The sequence below is a fragment of the Carassius carassius genome, chromosome 25 (genome assembly GCF_963082965.1).
Source record: "Carassius carassius chromosome 25, fCarCar2.1, whole genome shotgun sequence".
Classification (NCBI taxonomy): Eukaryota; Metazoa; Chordata; class Actinopteri; order Cypriniformes; family Cyprinidae; genus Carassius; species Carassius carassius.
The window spans coordinates 28,216,420-28,236,330 of record NC_081779.1 but is presented as its reverse complement, the minus strand read 5'-3'; the positions used below and the strand labels follow the sequence as shown (position 1 = coordinate 28,236,330).

The window sequence follows — 19,911 nt, the reverse complement described above, 5'->3', positions numbered from 1 at the left end:
ATCTGATCGGGAGCATCCGCTCCTGTGATCCATGATTTGTGTTTATGTGTATTTAGAGACACTGAACATATCTGAAGTCAATACATGTTTCTCCTTTTAACTTACTTGCTACTTATTTACATTTAAGCTATTATAGATTCTTTATGTATTATCATTATTATTATAATTATTATCATTATTATTATTATTTAATTTCCTATGTGTATTTAAATTGGGAAAAATTAATGTTACAATAATGACAATGAGATAAAAGCAACATTGGAATGTTTTATTCATTCATATGACATTTATTTTTTTATTTTTTTAGAAAACAAAACAACCAATACAAAGATAAAAAGCAACTTTATAGCGAGTGCCTCACCGTTTTCTGTAGTAGTAGCATTTCTGATTATTTTATATAGTTGCGTATATACTTTTTTAATTACATTTTTTTATTTTATTTTTTACTGCACTCAATGACAGTGGGCAGTAGCACTCAAAGCAGACAGGTCACAATGGATTGCAATGAAACATGAAACAGGCATGCAGATCCATGAGTGATCCTCTTCATGCCCCCCCCCCCCCCATACAAAAATGTGTTGGCACATTAAAGACAACATCTAGAAACAATATTGTTTTGCAAAATATATATTATATATACATATATATATATACACACCAAGAAAACAAGAAATAAACCCAGAAACCCTCTTTATATCTACTTGCTTGTCAAAATACTGACACTTTCAAGTGTCACTTTCAGATTCAAAGGTGAAGTGTGTAATTTTTTCTCCTCTGGCATTACCAATAATTTGGAAGATTTGCAAAAATAATTAACCAGTTTCAAACAACAGTCCTGAACACGCCCCAATTTCTCACTGGTCAGCCAAAAATGTAGTCCCGCCCCAAAGAATCAATGGCTCACTCATGGTCTCTAAACAATAAGCTGGGAAAGCAGATGAAGGTCAAAAAATTATACACATCACCTTTAAGTAATTGAAAAGAAAAGCTCCATGAGCCTTCACATCCTTACATTTGAGGAATGCTTTCTGGTAAAAACGGGTGCAGTAGATTGCCCCATGTACAGAGTTTAACAATACACATAATGTACAAACACAATATCACCCATGGCACCACATGGTTTCGCAAAAATTCAGCGTGTTTTCCCCTGCTTGGTGTATAAGGCAGAGAGCCAGTCATGTGATCAAAGCCGACATATGTCATAATCTCAAAGCTGTTGAAATCCCAATGATTCCCTCGATGTTTGGCAGGAATATCTGGCACAGGAGGTCGGAAACATCAAAACAGAAAGTGCACAGACGACAATAGAGGTTAAAGGTTAGAGAAATGTGCCAAGTCTTGCATTCCCGCTCTTGATGTAGATATGCATTCTCACTGGAGGACAGAAAGGCTCATTCATGTGGGCTAGACTGGCCCAAGCCGAAGAGAACAGAGGAGGCGAGGTGAAGATGTTGAAGCTGGTGTTGATTGTGTCTCGAGCTCTTGTGTTATCTGACTTCCAGGCAGTCCAGGTACTCCAGAGCCAGCTCATAGCAGAACCTGTACTGCTCCTGCAGACAACAGCAAGGCAACATCAGTTTCTCTGGCAACATAGACTATCAACTTTATAGCACTACTAGAGTTTTACATATAAAGAAATTGTGAGTCATATTGGCCTGTGGATTGTCAATCTGAAAATAAAAATCTGATCGCATAATTTAATAATTTATTATAATTACTCAGATCCATTCTCACAAAAGATGCAGAACAGGAGAGACATTAAAATAAATGACAAAAGTTCATGCTGATGACTTCAGGTCTCTGCATCATTATTCATAATTGCACGCATCCATTTGAGCAGCATATGTGTATATAGGAATATTTAGAGAATATATTTAGAAATGTACACTGAAGAATTATTGGTGTAGGATTTACTTCAAAAAATATACAAAGAAATGAAAAGTAACCAACTAAATTAAATGTATAAATGTGAAACATTGAAGTATAAAGATATTTTTTGTATTGGATCATAACAATGTTTATGTTAGTTTGCTTTAGACATGATATTATACTATATTTTTTCGATCCTAAATGTATATTAAAGTTTTAAATTGTAACACTTTAACACTTAAACTCCTCATTTAAACACACCCCAACGTCTTCTGTAAATCATGATGTAGGAAGATTTGCATAATGCCGCCTAAATGTTCATGCAAAGAAAGAAAGAGTTACTTTTATTCTCACTGTTGCTGCCACTACCATTTTGTGGAGATGCTGCATGTTTCAAAAATACTTTGTTTGGCCTTCCAAAAGAGGACACAACAAGAAATCAGTGGTTAAGTTGTATTTACAACACGGTTTTTACAACACTGCTCCAGAACAGTTCAACCCAACTATTCAGATGTGTGTGGTTCATTTTATGGAGGACTGTTTCCTGATCCTGGGAGAGTAGACTACAATGTTCTGTTCTGACTCACAGTCTGTAAGTACGTTTACATATTTATATTTAAAGATTTTGCCACTGATGATTCAAACCCGAGTTTTGCGCTGTGTAAAGTAGCGCTTGTTGTTTATCATTTCTCCTATCACAAATGTAGACCTAGTTTATGTTTATGCTGCGCGATGCAATGCAACGCATACAAAGACAGTATAATCAGTAATTATGTCCCCACTGGATACAACACATTCCTCTTTTGTAATGATGATCTGTGCTACCCTGTCAGATTTTGATGCCATTAAAACAGATGGTAGCGTAATTCGGAAGCAAAATTCTTTATTAACATGTACACATACACCAGCAGTTCTCAATTCCAGTCCTCGAGACCACCTGCTCTGCACATTTTGCATGTCTCTCTGTTAACACACCTGATTCAGATAATCAGCTTGTTAGAAGTGAATTCCGTACATGAACTGTGTTCCCATTGACATGGTCTCTACACAGTGTTCTTTGCTCCGTACTCCCTGAGCAGGGGAAATCAGTTCATGTTTACCTCACTTCGGAACATTCATTCACGCATTTGCGCTGCGCAACGTCTTCAAACAAGTACAAGTGTGACACCATATACTGTACCTCTATAAATAAATGCAAAGAACAAACGTAGATAAATAAAAGAACAAACGTCTGAAGCGATAAGAGAAACATACAAAATTTGCAGAGCACGGGGGCGCAAGGACTGGAACTGAGAACCACTGACCTAACCTAACGTACCCTTACAGTAGGATAAATACAGTGTTGGTAGCATAATCTGATAGGTAGCATTATTTGATAGAACACCTGTAGACGGCATCACAGTACAGTAAGAGGTGTAACATTTCCATCACACGCTTGAGGTATTCAGCTAATCACAATGCACTGAATAGCTGGCCAATTAGAGAACACCTCCCTTTTCAGACCGACGAGCTTTAAAATCTATGCAATTCAGAATGCGGAAGAGAAACAATAATGTACAGTATGTGGAAAATAATGTGTTTTTTAACCTTAAGCTGCATGAACACATTTCATTACTGTATTTTCTGCACTATAAGGCGCACTTAAAAGCCTTTAATTTTCTCCAAAAACGACAGTGCGCCTTATAATCCAGAGCGCCTTTTATATGGATAAAGGCGCTCTGTCAAAATGTTGACATTCCCTTTAGCACAGCTCCATCTAGTGGATGCATAACTCAAACCCAGTCAAACGTTTGACTGCAGTATCTTCTATTCTATGCGCCTTATAATCTGGTGCGTCCTATATGTGAAAACAGTTGTAAAATAGGCCATTCATTGAAGGTGCATCTTATAATCCGGTGCGCCTTATAGTGCGGAAAATACGGTACACCAATTACACAAAATAATGTTCTTCTTAGAAACATTATATGTCCTTTTACAGCTTATTTTTCATAATTAAATGATAAAGACTGTCGATATTTGCCGCCAGTACAATTTTACCTTGCATTTCATTTACGTTTCTTCAGCATATTTAAAAAAGAATAATTATGAATCTTAATACCAAATAATCAAATCATACTGCATATAATAATTTCCCAATTTTAGATTTCATTATGCATCTTACAAGTAAAGGTCACTGTCAGAACACAAATGTAGTAATATTTGGCCTTTAGTCAATGGGTTTGCTTTGGCAATTGTATCCTATGTTGCAAAGTCAAGTAAAAGTATCTCTTCTCATTCGAGGTATACATTAACATTCCACAAATGATGTAGCACAATTTATACACCAAAATGTGATGTATATCGGTTAGGGGTTTAGTCTGTATGTATGGGCAATAGCAGGGCCGTAACCATTAAAGAGATCGAGGAAGACAAGTCTAATATTAGATATGGACAAACTGACCCCCCAAAAGTTAAATTTTTAGACTGCTCTGCCTCAGGGGTCTAACAGGGCTCATAAGTGTCAAAATGTTTGATTTAACCAATCAAATTCAAGTAGGCAGGGTTTACTGTTCACGGAAGCACATGAAGCATCAGTTTTAACGTCAAAAGAAAGCGAGGTAGAAGTAGCTTAACATTTAAAATGTTACAGCTGTTTTATGACAGTAATATCCCGTAATACAAACAACTTGACTTTTTTTTTCTTCCGCAAATTAAACCGTTTTAAATCCAGGTGACACCTTGATATCAATTTGATGTCAAATATTAGTCAAGACTTCATCAAGATGATTTTACATTCAGTTTTGATGGCAATTTCTTCTTTGGTGATTGGGTGAAAATAGGAAATAAACATCAAACCAATTTCAGCATGGGATTTATGTAAGCTAATATGTTGGATATTAAATTTACATCAAATCAACATCACGTCAAGTTTTTGACCTCACTTTAATTTGGATATTTGACTTGTTTTTTTGAGTCATTTTTTGACTTCAAACTAATGTCTTTTCAACATCAATTGCCCACTAGGAAGTGAATGTGATGAGACATTTTGTGTTTTTGACATATTGGGCATACAAATAAGATTGAATGTGTGCATATTTGAAAAAAATTATTTGCAAATAGTTAAAAATGTTTACTTACCAAGTAGAATTATAACTAAAATTTGATTTAGTTATATAGTTAAATTTGATTTAGTATATATATATATATATATATATATATATATATAAATAAATATATATATATATATATATATATATATATATATATATATAAATATAAATTGGCAAAACAGTCAAATAAAAACTTGCTAATATTAAGTTTGAAAATGATGAAAATTCATATAAAACATAAATGTTAGCATTTTACTTTTAAGGTTACAATAAAATAAGTGAATTTTTATTTAACACTGCCTTTTTATTTGAAAATATAATAGTATTATTACACTTTATTGTTTAGTTTATTATAAAAGTGTAATAATATTATCATTATTATTATTATTATTTTATATAGTTATATTTAATGGTCACAAGCAAACACCTAGGCAAACAGAACTAATTAGTACTTGACATAAGTAAGCACACTAACCATAGACTCCACCATGTTGGGCTTGGAGTTGCGGAGAGTCTTGACGGCGTAGAACACGTCCACCATGTTGTGATGGTGCACCATCTCCATTATCATGGTGCAAGCACAGAAAGTGCCACTGCGTCCGCCGCCATTCCTTACAGACAACAATATGTCAATCCATTAGCATCTTCAAGAAAAGCAGCAGCTTGTAACACATGAAGGAACGGGATCTGAGCAGCACACTCTCAAAGCTTGTGTGGATTATTGTATTAGAGATGTCTGGAGGGGATAGTTGTGAAAGAGGCATATTTGTGCCACCACATTCTGCCAGACATCTGCAACACTTTTGAGCATGAAGGAATGGAAAGTACCAGTGGGCTCTAGGGAACAGACATGCAATAAAAATGTCACATCCTACTGTGTTAAGATCATTTCCCCTGGGCTACTGATAGAGGAAGGGCACCCCAGCATAGATGCTTTGAAGCCTCTAAAATCTATCTCATTAATAGTGGATAGACGTATTAAACTATAGGCAAGTGCAGGTGGCAGGTACGAATTCCAAGGCTAGAGCTCTAAGAAGTCAAATACTTAGGAAAATGAAGACATGAAAAACAGCTGGAGATTAAGAGCTTTAAGCAGGTTTTCAAAGTTGCTTGGCCACGGCAATTGTCGGAGCGCAGGAGCAAAAGAGACCCGGATTTTATAATGAAGTTATAAACACAATGAAGTGTAATTGGTGTCCAATTAGCATGTGGAAGTGGAGCCGTGTGGAACTTACAGGCAGTGCACTACAGTGCGACCATTGCCGCACTCCCTCTGCCACTTCTGCACTTGTGCCAGCAGGTTGAGAAAGGCCTTCTTAGAGTCTGGGATTTCACGATAAGCCGACCAGCGCAAGAACTGGAAATGTCGCACTACCAGATGACCTTCTTGCAGCTGAATGATAAAGACAGAGAGAAAACATTAATAAAACAGAGAAGTACAACAGAAGGTCAAATAATTTTGCAGGTGTTTTCAAGAGACACTTTGGTTATTGCCTAGTTTTTGTAATTACTATAATGAGTACATAGTATATAAAAACGTAATTAAATTAAATGTATGCATTTAGCAGACGCTTTTATCCAAAGCGACTTACAGTGCATTCAGGCTAACAATTTTTACCTATCATGTGTTCCCGGGGAACCCCCAACCTTGCACTTGCTTGCTTGCTATCGCAATGCTCTACCACTTGAGCTACAGGAACACATGTATACATGTAGAACTGTAACATAAAGTGCTATCCGTCCCACTACTACTTTTTAACTGCTACTTACTTGCATCAAGAAATAATAATAAATAAATAAAATAAAATAAATTAAAAAATATATAAAATTTTTGATGCAAAGTATCTTTTGTATTTATATTGAATTTGCAAATCATCTGCTGCTATTGAGGTGAGATATGGGTAAGTTTAGCGACAGGTTCGGTGGTATGGTTAGGTTTATGGAGGGTTAAGGTTTAGGGGTATGGTTGAATTTGTAATTATAGTTAATAAAGAAATTAATAACAGATGCTATTACAGGAAAGTGTTTTAAAATATTAGTACAATGTAAAAAAATAAAATATGTACACTTTAATTGCACTGTATCAAATTATTAATTTAATTTAAGTACATAAGTAGTTAAGGACATAGTATAATATGTAATAGCTTTAGTGCCACTCACTAATTTCCAGATTCATCTGTTTTGGATAAAACTGAACACACTTTTAGCAGTATGTTACGTTGAAAGTGTCACGTAATGTGCAAGAAGCATTGTAATTTAATTTCACAGAAATGTCACTACGTGCATGGTTTTCCAGTCAGCATAGGTTCAATCTGAAGCTGAAGCACGTACTTTCACTAAATGTTTTGTGCTCTATTTTACAACCTATTCCTGGAATATGTACTGTAAATCAAACACTCATTTCAAAAACAGCACACAATATTCAGCTCATCTGCAAGTCATCGACCGGATCAGCTGAGCATTAATAAGCACCTAAATTACTATGTAACAAATCTTAAAAGCATTGTTCTGTCATTTTCTTTATCTAGGGTTGGCGCTATTTAGCAATGTGATCTATCAATAACATTCTACACCTCGTTCCTTTTTGGGGAAGCGAGACTCACCGTTTCAACACGAGTGGCTCTCTCTTGGGTCTTGTGAAGAGGCAGTACGAGATCTCTTTTCTGACAATGAAATGGAGTGTTTGCCCGGCTTGCAGAGTCTCAAAGAGACAGAGGGGACGTAGGGACTGACAGGGGCTAGCCAAACTGACACAGGCACGGATGGGAATGTGGCTAAAGGTTGACAGCCTGCCTGACAAGTGTGCTAAAGGGGGCTAGCAATGAGAGGTGCAACACTTGGGACAAGATTTCAAAGAGACAGGATGCTGACAATGAAGCCATCAGGGATGACTGAGGTCAGCTAGAGGTGTTAGAAAGTGCAATATAAGAAGCACAGCATACACTGAGAGATACTGACACAATAAGTACAACTTTATCTCTCTCAAACATGCACGTAAAGTGAGAAATAAACAGGTCTAATTCCAGCAGTGCAGTGCCACCAGTGCTAGTTTGTGACTTTTAATGACTGACCACACTTTTATACCTTTGCTTTAATTTAAACGTTATTGAATTCAGTTTCTAAAAGACTCCGAAAAGATCATTTAGCCATTAGCTTCAGTTAATTAACCTTTCCCGGAGTTGCCTTGAACTCAGGGAATCTCCAGTCCTTAAAAAAAAGAGGGAAGTGGGAGACGGGTCATTCTTCTAATGAGGTCTGATTTTAATGAGGTACTATAATAAATGTCAGTGCTAACACTGGGTGAAAATGGCTCATGATTGGAAGGAACGTCCAGGGGATAACATATATCTGAAGATGACTTATTTGGCCCTATAGACTCACCCGTGTGATGTTGGTCACTCTGAATAGGCGAGTGACGATGTTTTCATCAGTGGATCTGGAGAGCAGCTCCACTGTCATGGGTCCAAACTGCTGGATATCTGTTTCAGGCCAGTACTGCAGACAAGGCTGACAGAGAGAAGCACACAATTACAGATGCAAATTGTTATTTTAATACACTCCTGTACAAAGGATACATCAAATGTATTGTTTAATGAAGGAACAGCGACCATCAATGACAGATAAGGATTAAATAATATAAAAAAACAAAAAAACAATTGCTAATAATAATAATAAATCTAGATATGGGTAACACTTTAGTATAGGGTCCAATTCACACTAATAACTAGTTGCTTAATAGCATGTCTATTATTAACATATTGGCTGTTTATTAGTGCTTATAAAGTACATATAATGCATGACATCCATAATCCTACACAATACCCTAAACTTAACATCTACCTTATAAACTATTAATAAGCAGTAAATAAGGAGTTAATTGAGGCAAAAGTCATAGTTAATGGTTAGTTAATAGTGAGAATTGGACCCTAAAATAAAGTGTGACCCTAGAATGTTATATATATATATATATATATATATATATATATATATATATATATATATATATATATATATATATATATATAAATATATAAATAAATAAAAGAAAGGGATACTGTACTGGAAGCTGTGCATTAAACAATTTTAATGTCTCCATCGCACTATAATTGGATTTATTTTTAATTGTAAGTTCACATTAACTACCGTAGTTATCTAATGTTAACTAATGTAACATTATTGTAAAGTATAAATTTGTACCTATTTCTTAATATTTTAAACAGCTTTTTATTTATGTGTATGTTATTTATTTATTTATTTATTTATTTCCTTTCCACATTCTGATCTTGAAAATACCACCCTTACTGCATACACACACACACACACACACACACACACACACACACACACACACACACACACACATATATATATATATATATATATATATATATATATATATATATATATATATATATATATATATATAATCATAAACAAACATAGTAAAATACATATTCAATTTAATGTCTGTATGAAATGCGTAAAACAAAACAAACAAAAAAAAGGCAGAAAATGGGCAACTTGCAATTAGGTGAAGGGTGAAGATAGACAGTGAAAAGGATAATGGAGTCAAGGAAATGCCAGAGATAGGCTAATCAGCACTGAAAATCCAATTGAGGCCCACCTAGATAAATAATAATTGCTCATTTCTCTATATCGGCTGCATTTTCTAGTCCAGTCTCCCACCAGATTACCACGTGCTCAATGTGTCAATTAATTTTGGCTCACGCCAGTTGCAGACAGATCTAATCCAGCACAGTGTTATTTGAAACGAGCAGGAGTGAAGCAGCTCCAGCCATGTATTTCCAATGAGAGATACAAAGATTTGATATAGATGAGATACAGTAGAAATTGTTATATCCTTGTCACAGTGATGCGTATTAATGACATGATGACATGATGCAGAAGAAGATACATATTCATCAAACACAATCAGACAGATCAGAAAAGAGTGACTGTAGCAGAAAGAGAACAGAGAAATATTTCTTGAATGTTAGATAACTGAGTGTGATAATGTCTGGAAAAACACTCACACATCAGAGGGAAGACAGGAAGCAGAGATAACTATTACAGTAAATAATCTTCTGCAGATTGCCTCACTCGTGCAAAGGCACACACACACACAAACACACACTTTTTTTTATCAGTTAAGTTTGCATTCAGTGGAATAATGTGCACCAGAAATGCTTTATCATGGAGCACAGGTCACAGTGCTTGCCTACAGGGGGAGAGGAGCGGAAAAAATTTGTTTGTTCATTTCATTGCCAATTTAGACAAGACAAACACATTATCAATGTGGGGAGTCTTAAATGAAAAGCACGTTGTGTGTTTGCCTTTCACCCATAGTGAGAATTATGGGCTCTGTGGGGGGTTATTTTCACACCAGTCTTCTCTGGCCACAACCAGACTTTTATTCCTTTATGAAGACGATACACTTTGCTCTAAATCTCAAAATTTTAATTATAACCTGGACAATGTTCAGTATATATATATATATATATCCCTCAGGTAAAATTACAGCGGAGACTTGCCTTCCTTCAGTTCATTGACTTTCTACAGAGACCCCAAAGTGTGCAGTGACTTTTCTGGAGGCTCATTGAGATGAATGGGGGAAAGTCACGTGAGATGAGGCAATGGCTCCATCGCGCTATGATTGCATACGATCAGTTAAGGTTGAATGTGATTGGTTCGTGTGAAAAATCCGGCCTCTTGTTTTTGTGCGAGCTCTCGGTCTGAATGAAGAAAATTAGCACGTTATTGACTAATTATAAAGTAAGTAAACAACTCTTCTTCAAGTGCATAAACTAATGTTAACAAACAACTTTTGATTTTAATAATGCATTAGTACATGTTGAAATGAATATTAGCTAAGATTAATAAATGCTGTAGAAGTAGGCTATTGTTTATTCTTAGTTCATGTTAACTAAAGAAGTTAACTAATGTTAATTAATGACACCTTATTATCTGTTATTAAATATTATCTGTTTCCAGAATATTGTTCAGATTGTTACTGCCTTTAGTTATTATTTTGTAATAAATGAATAATCGTAAGTGGAAGTCGTGGCCTAATTGTTAGAGAGTTTTACTCCTAACCCTAGGGTTGTGGGTTCGAGTCTCGGGCTGGCAATCCCACGACTGAGGTGCCCTTGAGCAAGGCACTGAGCCCCCAACTGCATAAATGTCTGCCCACTGCTCCGGGTGTGTGTGTGTGTGCGCACACTTTGGATGGGTTAAATGCAGATCATGAATTCTGAGTATGGGTCACATCACAACAGGATAAATGGAAGAGCAAAAGAGTGTTTCACTTTGACACATCCAATTAAAACTGTTTATTTGTGTATCTGTATAGCCTTCAGCATCAGGAACAAGTGCATGGTTTATTTCAGTGGTGTTCTGGATCATGTTTGAGGATTATGTGTTTGTTCGGATCATGTGACTGCAGATTTTTTTGTTTTGTTTTTGTAAATGAGGCACAGTCTAATGGAGAGAAACTTAAAGCAGCCAACTGCGTAGGATCTAACAGCATCTACACTGTAAAACATAAGTGAAATATTTCATAATGCTTTGCCTGAAAACTATGCTTTTATATGGATAAAGTTTTCTAACTACACATTCAATGATGAGCCTTAAAGAAGCCGTCCATTAAAAAAAAAAGAAAAGAAAAAAAAACTAATAATTTCAGACAGAGGACCACAATGAGGGTTGAAAAAAATAAAATGTGTGTATAATATATATATATACCTTACCCAGGCTGAATTGGACTGGTTGAGCTGGTTGAGCATGACGATGGAGGTACAGCCGTAGTCAAATACCAGTCTCCAGAAGTCAGCGGTGGTGGTGGGCAGGGGGTGAGGGGTCACCACGAACGCAGCCGGCTCCAGGAAGCTGTCCATCAGTGCTGCATTTATGTAGTTGTTGCCGTCTCCCTCGGTGGAGATGAGAAATGCCAGCGCGCGGTCAGGCGGCAGCACGTCCATGCTCCGGTTCTTCTCACGGTTGCGGGGCAGCAGAGAAACGCTGCACTCCTCCACGTCCAGGTGAGGGGTGACAGAGTTTAGAGTCTGAAGAGACAGAAGTCAGACACAGAGAAAAGACAAGGGATCAAAGGGTGTCTGAAAGCACTCAGAGGGCGTGGAACGATATAACTAAGTAGACAAAGAGAGGATGAGGAAGTAAAACTATTCAGGCAATGGCTAGAGGCAAGAATAACTGACAGAGAAAAATGGAAGAGGTGATTAAAGCCATGAAAGAGAATTTTCAAGACTTCTATAGTCCTTCAGCCAATAAAATATAAAGCACAAGATGATAGTTATTTTGCATAGCAATAGGCAGCTTAACTGCTCAAGACAAACTTGGGAAAACCAAGAAAACATTTGGACTGCTTCAAAATTGTGTGTAATTTACATTATGAAGCAAAATGTCCAATAATTGCAAATTTATATTTACCACAGACCTTGATTTACTCATAAGCTGAAAACCCCCATTGTCTGGCATCACAACTGCTGCACACATTATCAAAAATAACATGAAAACAGTTGTTGATCCAATTATATAATTATTATTATTATAGTATACTTTGTATACATTATAGTATTTTTAATTTGTTTTTAATTTTCTGTTTTATGTATTTATTTGTTTATTTATTATTTGTATTTATTTTTTTAGTGTGTTTTCGGTGTGCTTTTGTCATTATTTTGACTTATTTCTATTTAGTTTTCATTTATTTTATTAAAATTTTAGTTTTAGTAATTTTAGTACGTTTTCTAGAAACTTATTAACAGCAGCACTGATCATTCAGTTAACAACACACCTTATAAGAATCAAGCATGTTAACTGTTGGATATTTAATTTCTGTAAATTCGTTCACATTTTAAAAATCCTAATTTGCTGTTTATTAATAGTTAGTAATAAAGTTGTTAAAGGATTAGTTCCCCACAAAAATGAAAATTAGGCTTCGTTTTTCTCACGCCTGAGGCATCCTAGGTATGTATGACTTTCTTCTTTCAGACGAATCCAGTCAGAGTTATATAAAAATTATCTTTGATCTACCGCTGTTTCATGGCACCCAGCGGATCCAAAAAACAGTCCATGACTTTTGGACTGAAGGAATACAACACCTGTTGAGTGCCATGAAACAGCTTGAAAGTGCCAAAATTTTTAATATAACTCCGATTGGATTCATCTGAAAGAAGGAAGTCATATACATCTAGGATGCCTCGGAGGTGAGTAAAATACAGCCTAATTTTCATTTTTGGGTGAACTAACCCTTTAAGTTTAAGTATGGGGAGTGTTATGGGATCTAAAATATGGTCGTGCAGAATAAGACATTAAGATGTGCTTTATAAGTACTAATAAACAGTCAGTATGCTAGTAATGTGCATGCTAAACAACTAGTTAATAGTGTGAATTGGTCCCTACACTAAAGTGTCACCATAAATTAATTATTATGATTATTTTATTTTTACCATTTTGTCTTGTACACTGTATGTAAACATCTGTTGTATGAAATAGCTTATTCAGGGCAATAATAAACACTGCAAAATGAAATAAAACTATTTTTAAGGCCCCTCTTTTTTAATTATTAGCATTCTGCATATTCTGTAAGATGTATGTAAACGTATGCTCTCAACTGTAGATGGATGCAGAGAAAAGCATTTGAAGTTGATGATTTTGTCTCAGGCAAATAATGTCTACAGAGCTTAATGGCTGAAAATAAATGCACACTGTTCACATACGAATACTTCTGCTATGAGCCTTGAGGTGAATGAATCCGAGTGATAATTATGCATATTATTACACTTGATGGTTAAAGTGCTTCAATCTTGATTGCTTCTGACAGCACAAATGGGACATTAAAATTATGATCATTAAGATTACATTGGCTCTGAGGAGGACAGAGACAGGGAAACAGTCCCAGAGCAGCAGGCATGAAGCCATTAATAGCTTAATGTTAAAAAAACACACACACGAGTGGAACTGCAATGTAAATGAATGAAAATGGACTCCACAGCTGGTTGACTTCATCACATTTTGAGTTAGTGTGCAGCACTTAATCTGGATGAAACAAACTGACATGATTTGCATAAGGCCCCAATGGAAATATCATAAAATTAATACAGCCCACACAAACCCAAGCCTCTATGATACTCTGGTCTCTACATTAGTGTTATTTTAGTACTATTCATTTTATTATTATAGTATTTCTTCATATTTAAAATTAAGTGTTTTTTTATACTCTAATTACGTAATATGCTTTTGACTTTCTTATTAGCTATATATATTAAAACAGTTATTTTTGGTCCTCGAATCTGATTGGCTGAGAAGAGTGTGATATTCTAGTGATAACAGAACTCCAACCATTTCACCATTTGTATTACTCCGCTTACAGTATTTCTCACTGCAAGTGTCATGACGGACACCCAAATCCACTATCATTTTATAAATAATATATTTTGTGTCACAGAATGTATTTTAAAGAGTTTTTAGGCAAGAATGTATTTGTTTAAACTTCAAATATGTCGTTTGTTAAAGAGCAGGTTATATGGTTTTTGAAAAATATCTCATATGCAGTTTATAATGTATCTACCCTTAAACGAAAATAATCTGCAAAGTTGTTAATCAAAATAGTGCATGATAAATGAAGATATTGTCTCTCAAAAGAGAGAGTCGTCTCAAAGTCGCCTTTACGAGTTGTCATATCTTCAAATCTTTTGCCTGTTACCGTTATACGTCACTGGGTAACACATTTGAATAATCCTGCCTGCTCGCAAAATACAAACAGAGTCTGACCTGCCAACAAACACTTCTGCGAGTTAGTGTGTTTACATCATGTTGTGAAGACGCTGTGTTCAAGGATACCACAGAAATACTATTTGAACCTTTTGTTGTCTGCTTGTCAATTTATCAAGGACTGCAGCTCTAATCTTGACTTTTTATCTTTGTTGGCTTCTAATCTTCTTAATTTGGACTAACAAGTTTTTGTGCTAATATGTGATGTATACCTAGTGCAGCTTTAGGTTCTTAGGTAAAGAATATTATTGTCTTACTGAAGTAGTTCTGATAATTTGCTGTGAACCTAAGAATATATTGGTTAATGTAGACTGACGCTGTTCTAATTACATTGTTTAATAATAAAGAATGTAGTGTAGCACACAGACTTTTTAATCAGTGAGAAATTGTGGTTTATTTTGCTGCACTAGCAGTTATAGGGTTAATGCTGGAGAGACTAGCGAGTTAGTTAAGGCTGGTGCTCCTGTGATACAGCTGTTCTGCGTTCTGATTAAAAGTTAAGACAGAGCGTCCTTTGTCTGTCGTTCAGACAAAGCGTCTTTTGTCTGTTGTTCTTCAAACATTACAGTAGACATAGGTTTACACACTGTATTGTTTCATCAGTTAGTCATGTTGGCACTAACATATCCTACATTATTGTTTCAATTTAGTAGCTAAACTTTAGCTGTCGGCACGATTGACTTGCATACGTGTTTTTGCATTTTAAGTCATTATTATAAGAATGGATTGGAGCACTATATTGTTTTATGTAAAGGTGCTTTGTCAATGGTAGCACTCGCTTCCTTGCTCAAGGACTCCCATCTGTGCCAATCACAACAGGCTTGGCCAGCTGACCAATCAGAGAAGAGTTGGCTTGAGGAAAGGAGGGGTTTGCTCCAAACTTGCTTGGAACAAATAATTTCCTATCCATTGGCAAATTACTCTAATATTAAATGTATATTCTGAGATGTGAGCTCTAATGAATCCGCTAACAGCAGACTCACCTCGGCCTGATTTTCTGGAATTTACCACTAGCTCCGATGTCTCTATAGTGGTTTAACATAATTTGTTTAGGAAAAATCAAGTAGTCTTTGGTCTCATCAATCTGTTATTGTTCCAGAGCAAATACCGTATTTTTCAGACTATAAGTCGCACCTAAGTATAAGTCGCATCAGTCCAAAATTACGTCATGATGAGGGAAAAAACATATATAAGTCGCACTGGACTATAAGTCGCATTTATTTAGAACCAAGAGAAAACATTACCGTCTACAGCCGCGATTGGGCACTCTATGCTGCTCAGTGTACGTAGACTACAGTTGCACTGAGCAAATTAATTTTGATAAATAAGTTGCACCTGACTATAAGTCGCAGGACCATCCAAACTATGAAAAAAAGTGTGACTTATAGTCCGAAAAATACGGTAGTTTTGTCTAAGAGCATGTAACTTTGATGCTGTTTATCAGAGTGCTGCCTTTGTACTTTTTGACAGAATTTCCTAGCAACTTGTATGATAATTATTGTTGTTGTTGATTAAATATCATTCAATAATAATAATACAAAAAATAATAATAGTACTATTTAATTATAGTATTTAGTATTGAGAAAGGGCAAGTGTGTGTTCGTGATGGTGATTTTAGTTGCATTGTTATGCCATTAGATGGCAACAGTCAGCAGTAAAGACTTTTTTATTGAGAGAAACTGAAACAGGGTTGTAAACAAGGAAGCTTTTTTTTCATCAACACCTTGTAAGGCGCTGACAACAAAAGCAGTGTTGCACTGTCATCGGAAATCACGCTTAAAGTGCCCCTATTATTGGTAATGAAAGGTCATATTTTGGTTTTGTCATTGTCTTATAATAGGAATTTATTTTGACCTGGGTAAGATGCTAATCTGCAGTGTTTGTTCGATTTGTCTCATTTTCATTTCATCATGTAATGCCTGATAAAGCAACATTTGTAAGCACAGTTCTGTTTTGTGTACAGCGTTACCAGGGAAACCGCTATTTTACCGTACTTAAAGTGGCACCTAGTTTAAAAGAATGAATTTGCATTTTCATTCAGACCAACACCAAAAGACCAAAAAGTGGGCAGGCAATATGCTAATGTTTCATGTTGACATCAACATGAAATGGCTTGGGATTCGCTTTAAAAACGACTTGTTTCAATGATTCAGTCGACTCTTTTCTTTTGAGAGACAATAACTTTATAAACACTGCACCTTCAGATTTAAAACTTTGAAGGATGTTTTCATTAACTTAGAGCTGTGTTACATACTGCATGAAAGGTCATTTTCAAAAATCCATAATAGGGGTACTCTAACAGATGAAAGGACAGTACAGAAAAGATATGGCCTTCCTCAGCGGACATTCAAACAAATGTTTTATTGTGAATATGAGATTGAGCTGAAGAATGAATGCTGAATCAGATGCAGGTAATCACACTTGATCAGTCCATCTCTCTCTCATAATACTCTACATATAATACAGTGAGCTTTTAATACATGGACACAGCAAGCTTTCAATGAAGCAACTCAATGTTCCTTCGTTACTAAAGATCTAAAGTGATGTTTGTGAATTAGTAATCGAGACTTGAGCTCAAACTGTTAAACTGTCAAACTGAGATTCAAATTTGTGGATTTTTTAAAGAAACCCATTGTTGTTTATTTTGTATTCACACACATGTGCCTTATGTATAGCTGCAAGCTGTGAAATACCGAATCACAGCCATGCCAGTATGCATGCATTTATTTTTAAACATTTTATTTCAGATAATTGCCAATGAAGCATTTGTGATTTTTAAGTTTTTTTTTTTTTTATCTAATAGCCTATTTATATTTTATTTAATCCTTATTACATTATATTTATATTATTAATATTTTATTTAATCTTTATTACTTTATTACAAAATAGTATTTAACATCAGTGAATAAATCTAAATAAATAAATGAATACTAATAAAAATAATTTAAATCAGGTAATAAATAGCTCTTCAGAGTAACAACTGTAGAATACTGTTTACAGTCTTCTCTTTCAGCTCATAGTAAAAAAATAAAATAATAATAAATAAAAATGCATAAGTTTTTAATATCTGGGTTTAATCAGTGCTCCTAATTTTCCTAAAGACAACTCTAATTACACACCATACGTCTCACAATTCCAGCTCATTTTTCTCTTAAATGAATATGCATATATTATGTTTGGTCTCCTTATATGGTCAAACGTTTTCATATACTATGTCTTGGGTGTTTTGCTTGCTGAGATCACTTAGGTAATTGGTTTAATTTGTCAGTGTCTTTCAGCAGTACCTCCCACTTTGACCAATCTCAGCACACAGTCTCTTCCTGCATTTAAGCAATGGGGTGCAGTCAATGTACTCAAACACCGCAGTGCATTAGCAGTGTCCACAACATTAAATTGGGCTGTAATTAGACTGTAATCAGCAGTAATATTGCTGGATATTAACTTGCTTAAGAAGTAATATGCAATAGGCATGTTAATGGTTGTCTCAGCTCATGGGTCACAAAAAGGATCCATTCTTATATTTACTGGAAAAGAGAATAAGAGTGAATTTGTAAAAATGTGATCAGTGACATCGTTTGAGAGTTCTAGGGGTCAGGTTATTGAGCATTCATTCATGCAGCTACTTGCAATTATATTTACACATAGTTGACTTCTATGGTTGACCACATACAGTAAAAATAGCAATAATGTGAACTATTGATACATACGTAAAATAAATGTTTTATTTTTGAATATATTTCAAAATGCATTTTATTCCTGTGATCAAAGCTGGATTTTCTGCATCAGTGACACATGATCCTTCAGAAATCATTCTAATATATAGATTAGCTGCTCAAATATTAGTTTTATATCCGTTTTTGCTACTTAATATTTTGTGGAAACCATTATATTTTTTTCAGGATTCTTTGATGAACAGAAAATTCTAAATATTTATTCATATTTATTCAAAATAAAAACACTTTTGTGACAATATCAATGTAATTACTGTAATTTTTGACCAATTAAATGCATGATTGCTGAATGAAAGTATTAATTTCTCACCCCAAATGTTTGAATAGTTGTGTATCACAGTTTCCACAAAAATATGAAGGAGCACAGCTGTTCCAGCATTGGTAATAAATCAGCATATTAGAATGATTTATGAAGAATCATGTTATACTGAAAACTGGAGTAATGATGCTGATAATTTAGCTTTGATCACAGGAATAAATCACATTATCATAAATAAATATGACAATATTTTTGGTTAAAAAAAAAAAAAATGCAGGCCTGATGAGAAAAAACACTTATTTCAAAAGCTTATTATTACTTTAATAATAATAATAATAATAATTATTATTATTATTATTATTATTATTATTATTATTATTATTATTATTATTATTATTATTATTATTATTATTATATTCCAAACTTTTGACCGGTAGAGTATATTAACTAAAACTTAACTAACGCTGAATGATTAAAAACATGCCAAGGTCCAAGACAATTGCAACCATTACTTAAATGGGGAGTCATCTCATTTATCACCAGTAAAATATGGAGTGCCACAAGGATCCATCCTAGGTCCCCTTCTATTTTCAATATACATGTTGCCCCTTGGTAATATTATTAGAAAATACGGAATTAGCTTCCACTGTTATGCTGATAATACTCAGCTATATATCTCAACGAGACCAGATGAAACCTCTAAATTATCTAAGCTAACAGAGTGTGTTAAAAATGTAAAAGATTGGATGACAAATCATTTTCTCCAATTAAATTCGGATAAGACAGAGATAATAATTATTGTCTTTTGTCCTCAGCACATTCACTCCTAACTCTGGCTCACCTGAAACTCTTCACGCAGTTGAGAGGTGTTGGTCTGAGAATCCACACTCAACATGTCATTAAAGGTAAGCGCAAACTCGCTGATGGGGATGGCGGTCTCTCCGCACAGACAGGCTTCTAGTATGGCATCATGGATGAATATGTACTGCTCCTGAAAGCGAGATTGACACAGAAAGAGTCACCTCAGGACAGAAAACTGCTTCAAAGAAATGAGGCCATGTCAAAACATGCACGATGCAGTGTCCAATTATTTGCTTTTATCTGGCTTTAATTAAAAATGATGTGACAAAATGTCAGAGAGATTAATTGAGGGGGCAAATATTAACTTAATTTA

General features: G+C 35.0%; 1 protein-coding gene across 10 annotated transcripts in view; it reads right to left on the bottom strand.

Annotated features, from left to right (window-relative positions):
• Positions 1 to 247: 247 nt before the first annotated feature.
• The window catches only part of LOC132104528 (receptor-type tyrosine-protein phosphatase U-like), a 281,009-nt gene continuing 261,345 nt past the window's right edge, over positions 248 to 19,911 (bottom strand). For 9 of the 10 annotated variants that reach the window (XM_059510078.1, XM_059510070.1, XM_059510071.1 and 6 more), the window contains 6 exons: positions 19,579 to 19,728; positions 11,705 to 12,019; positions 8,340 to 8,465; positions 6,194 to 6,351; positions 5,434 to 5,569; positions 248 to 1,550 (listed from right to left, as the gene is read on the bottom strand). In XM_059510078.1, coding sequence (XP_059366061.1) covers positions 1,488 to 1,550; positions 5,434 to 5,569; positions 6,194 to 6,351; positions 8,340 to 8,465; positions 11,705 to 12,019; positions 19,579 to 19,728 — 948 coding nt within the window. In that variant the 3' untranslated portion in view covers positions 248 to 1,487. Of the gene's footprint in view, positions 1,551 to 5,433; positions 5,570 to 6,193; positions 6,352 to 8,339; positions 8,466 to 11,247; positions 11,564 to 11,704; positions 12,020 to 19,578; positions 19,729 to 19,911 lie in introns of those variants that run through there. The other variant, XM_059510079.1, reaches the window with a different exon arrangement.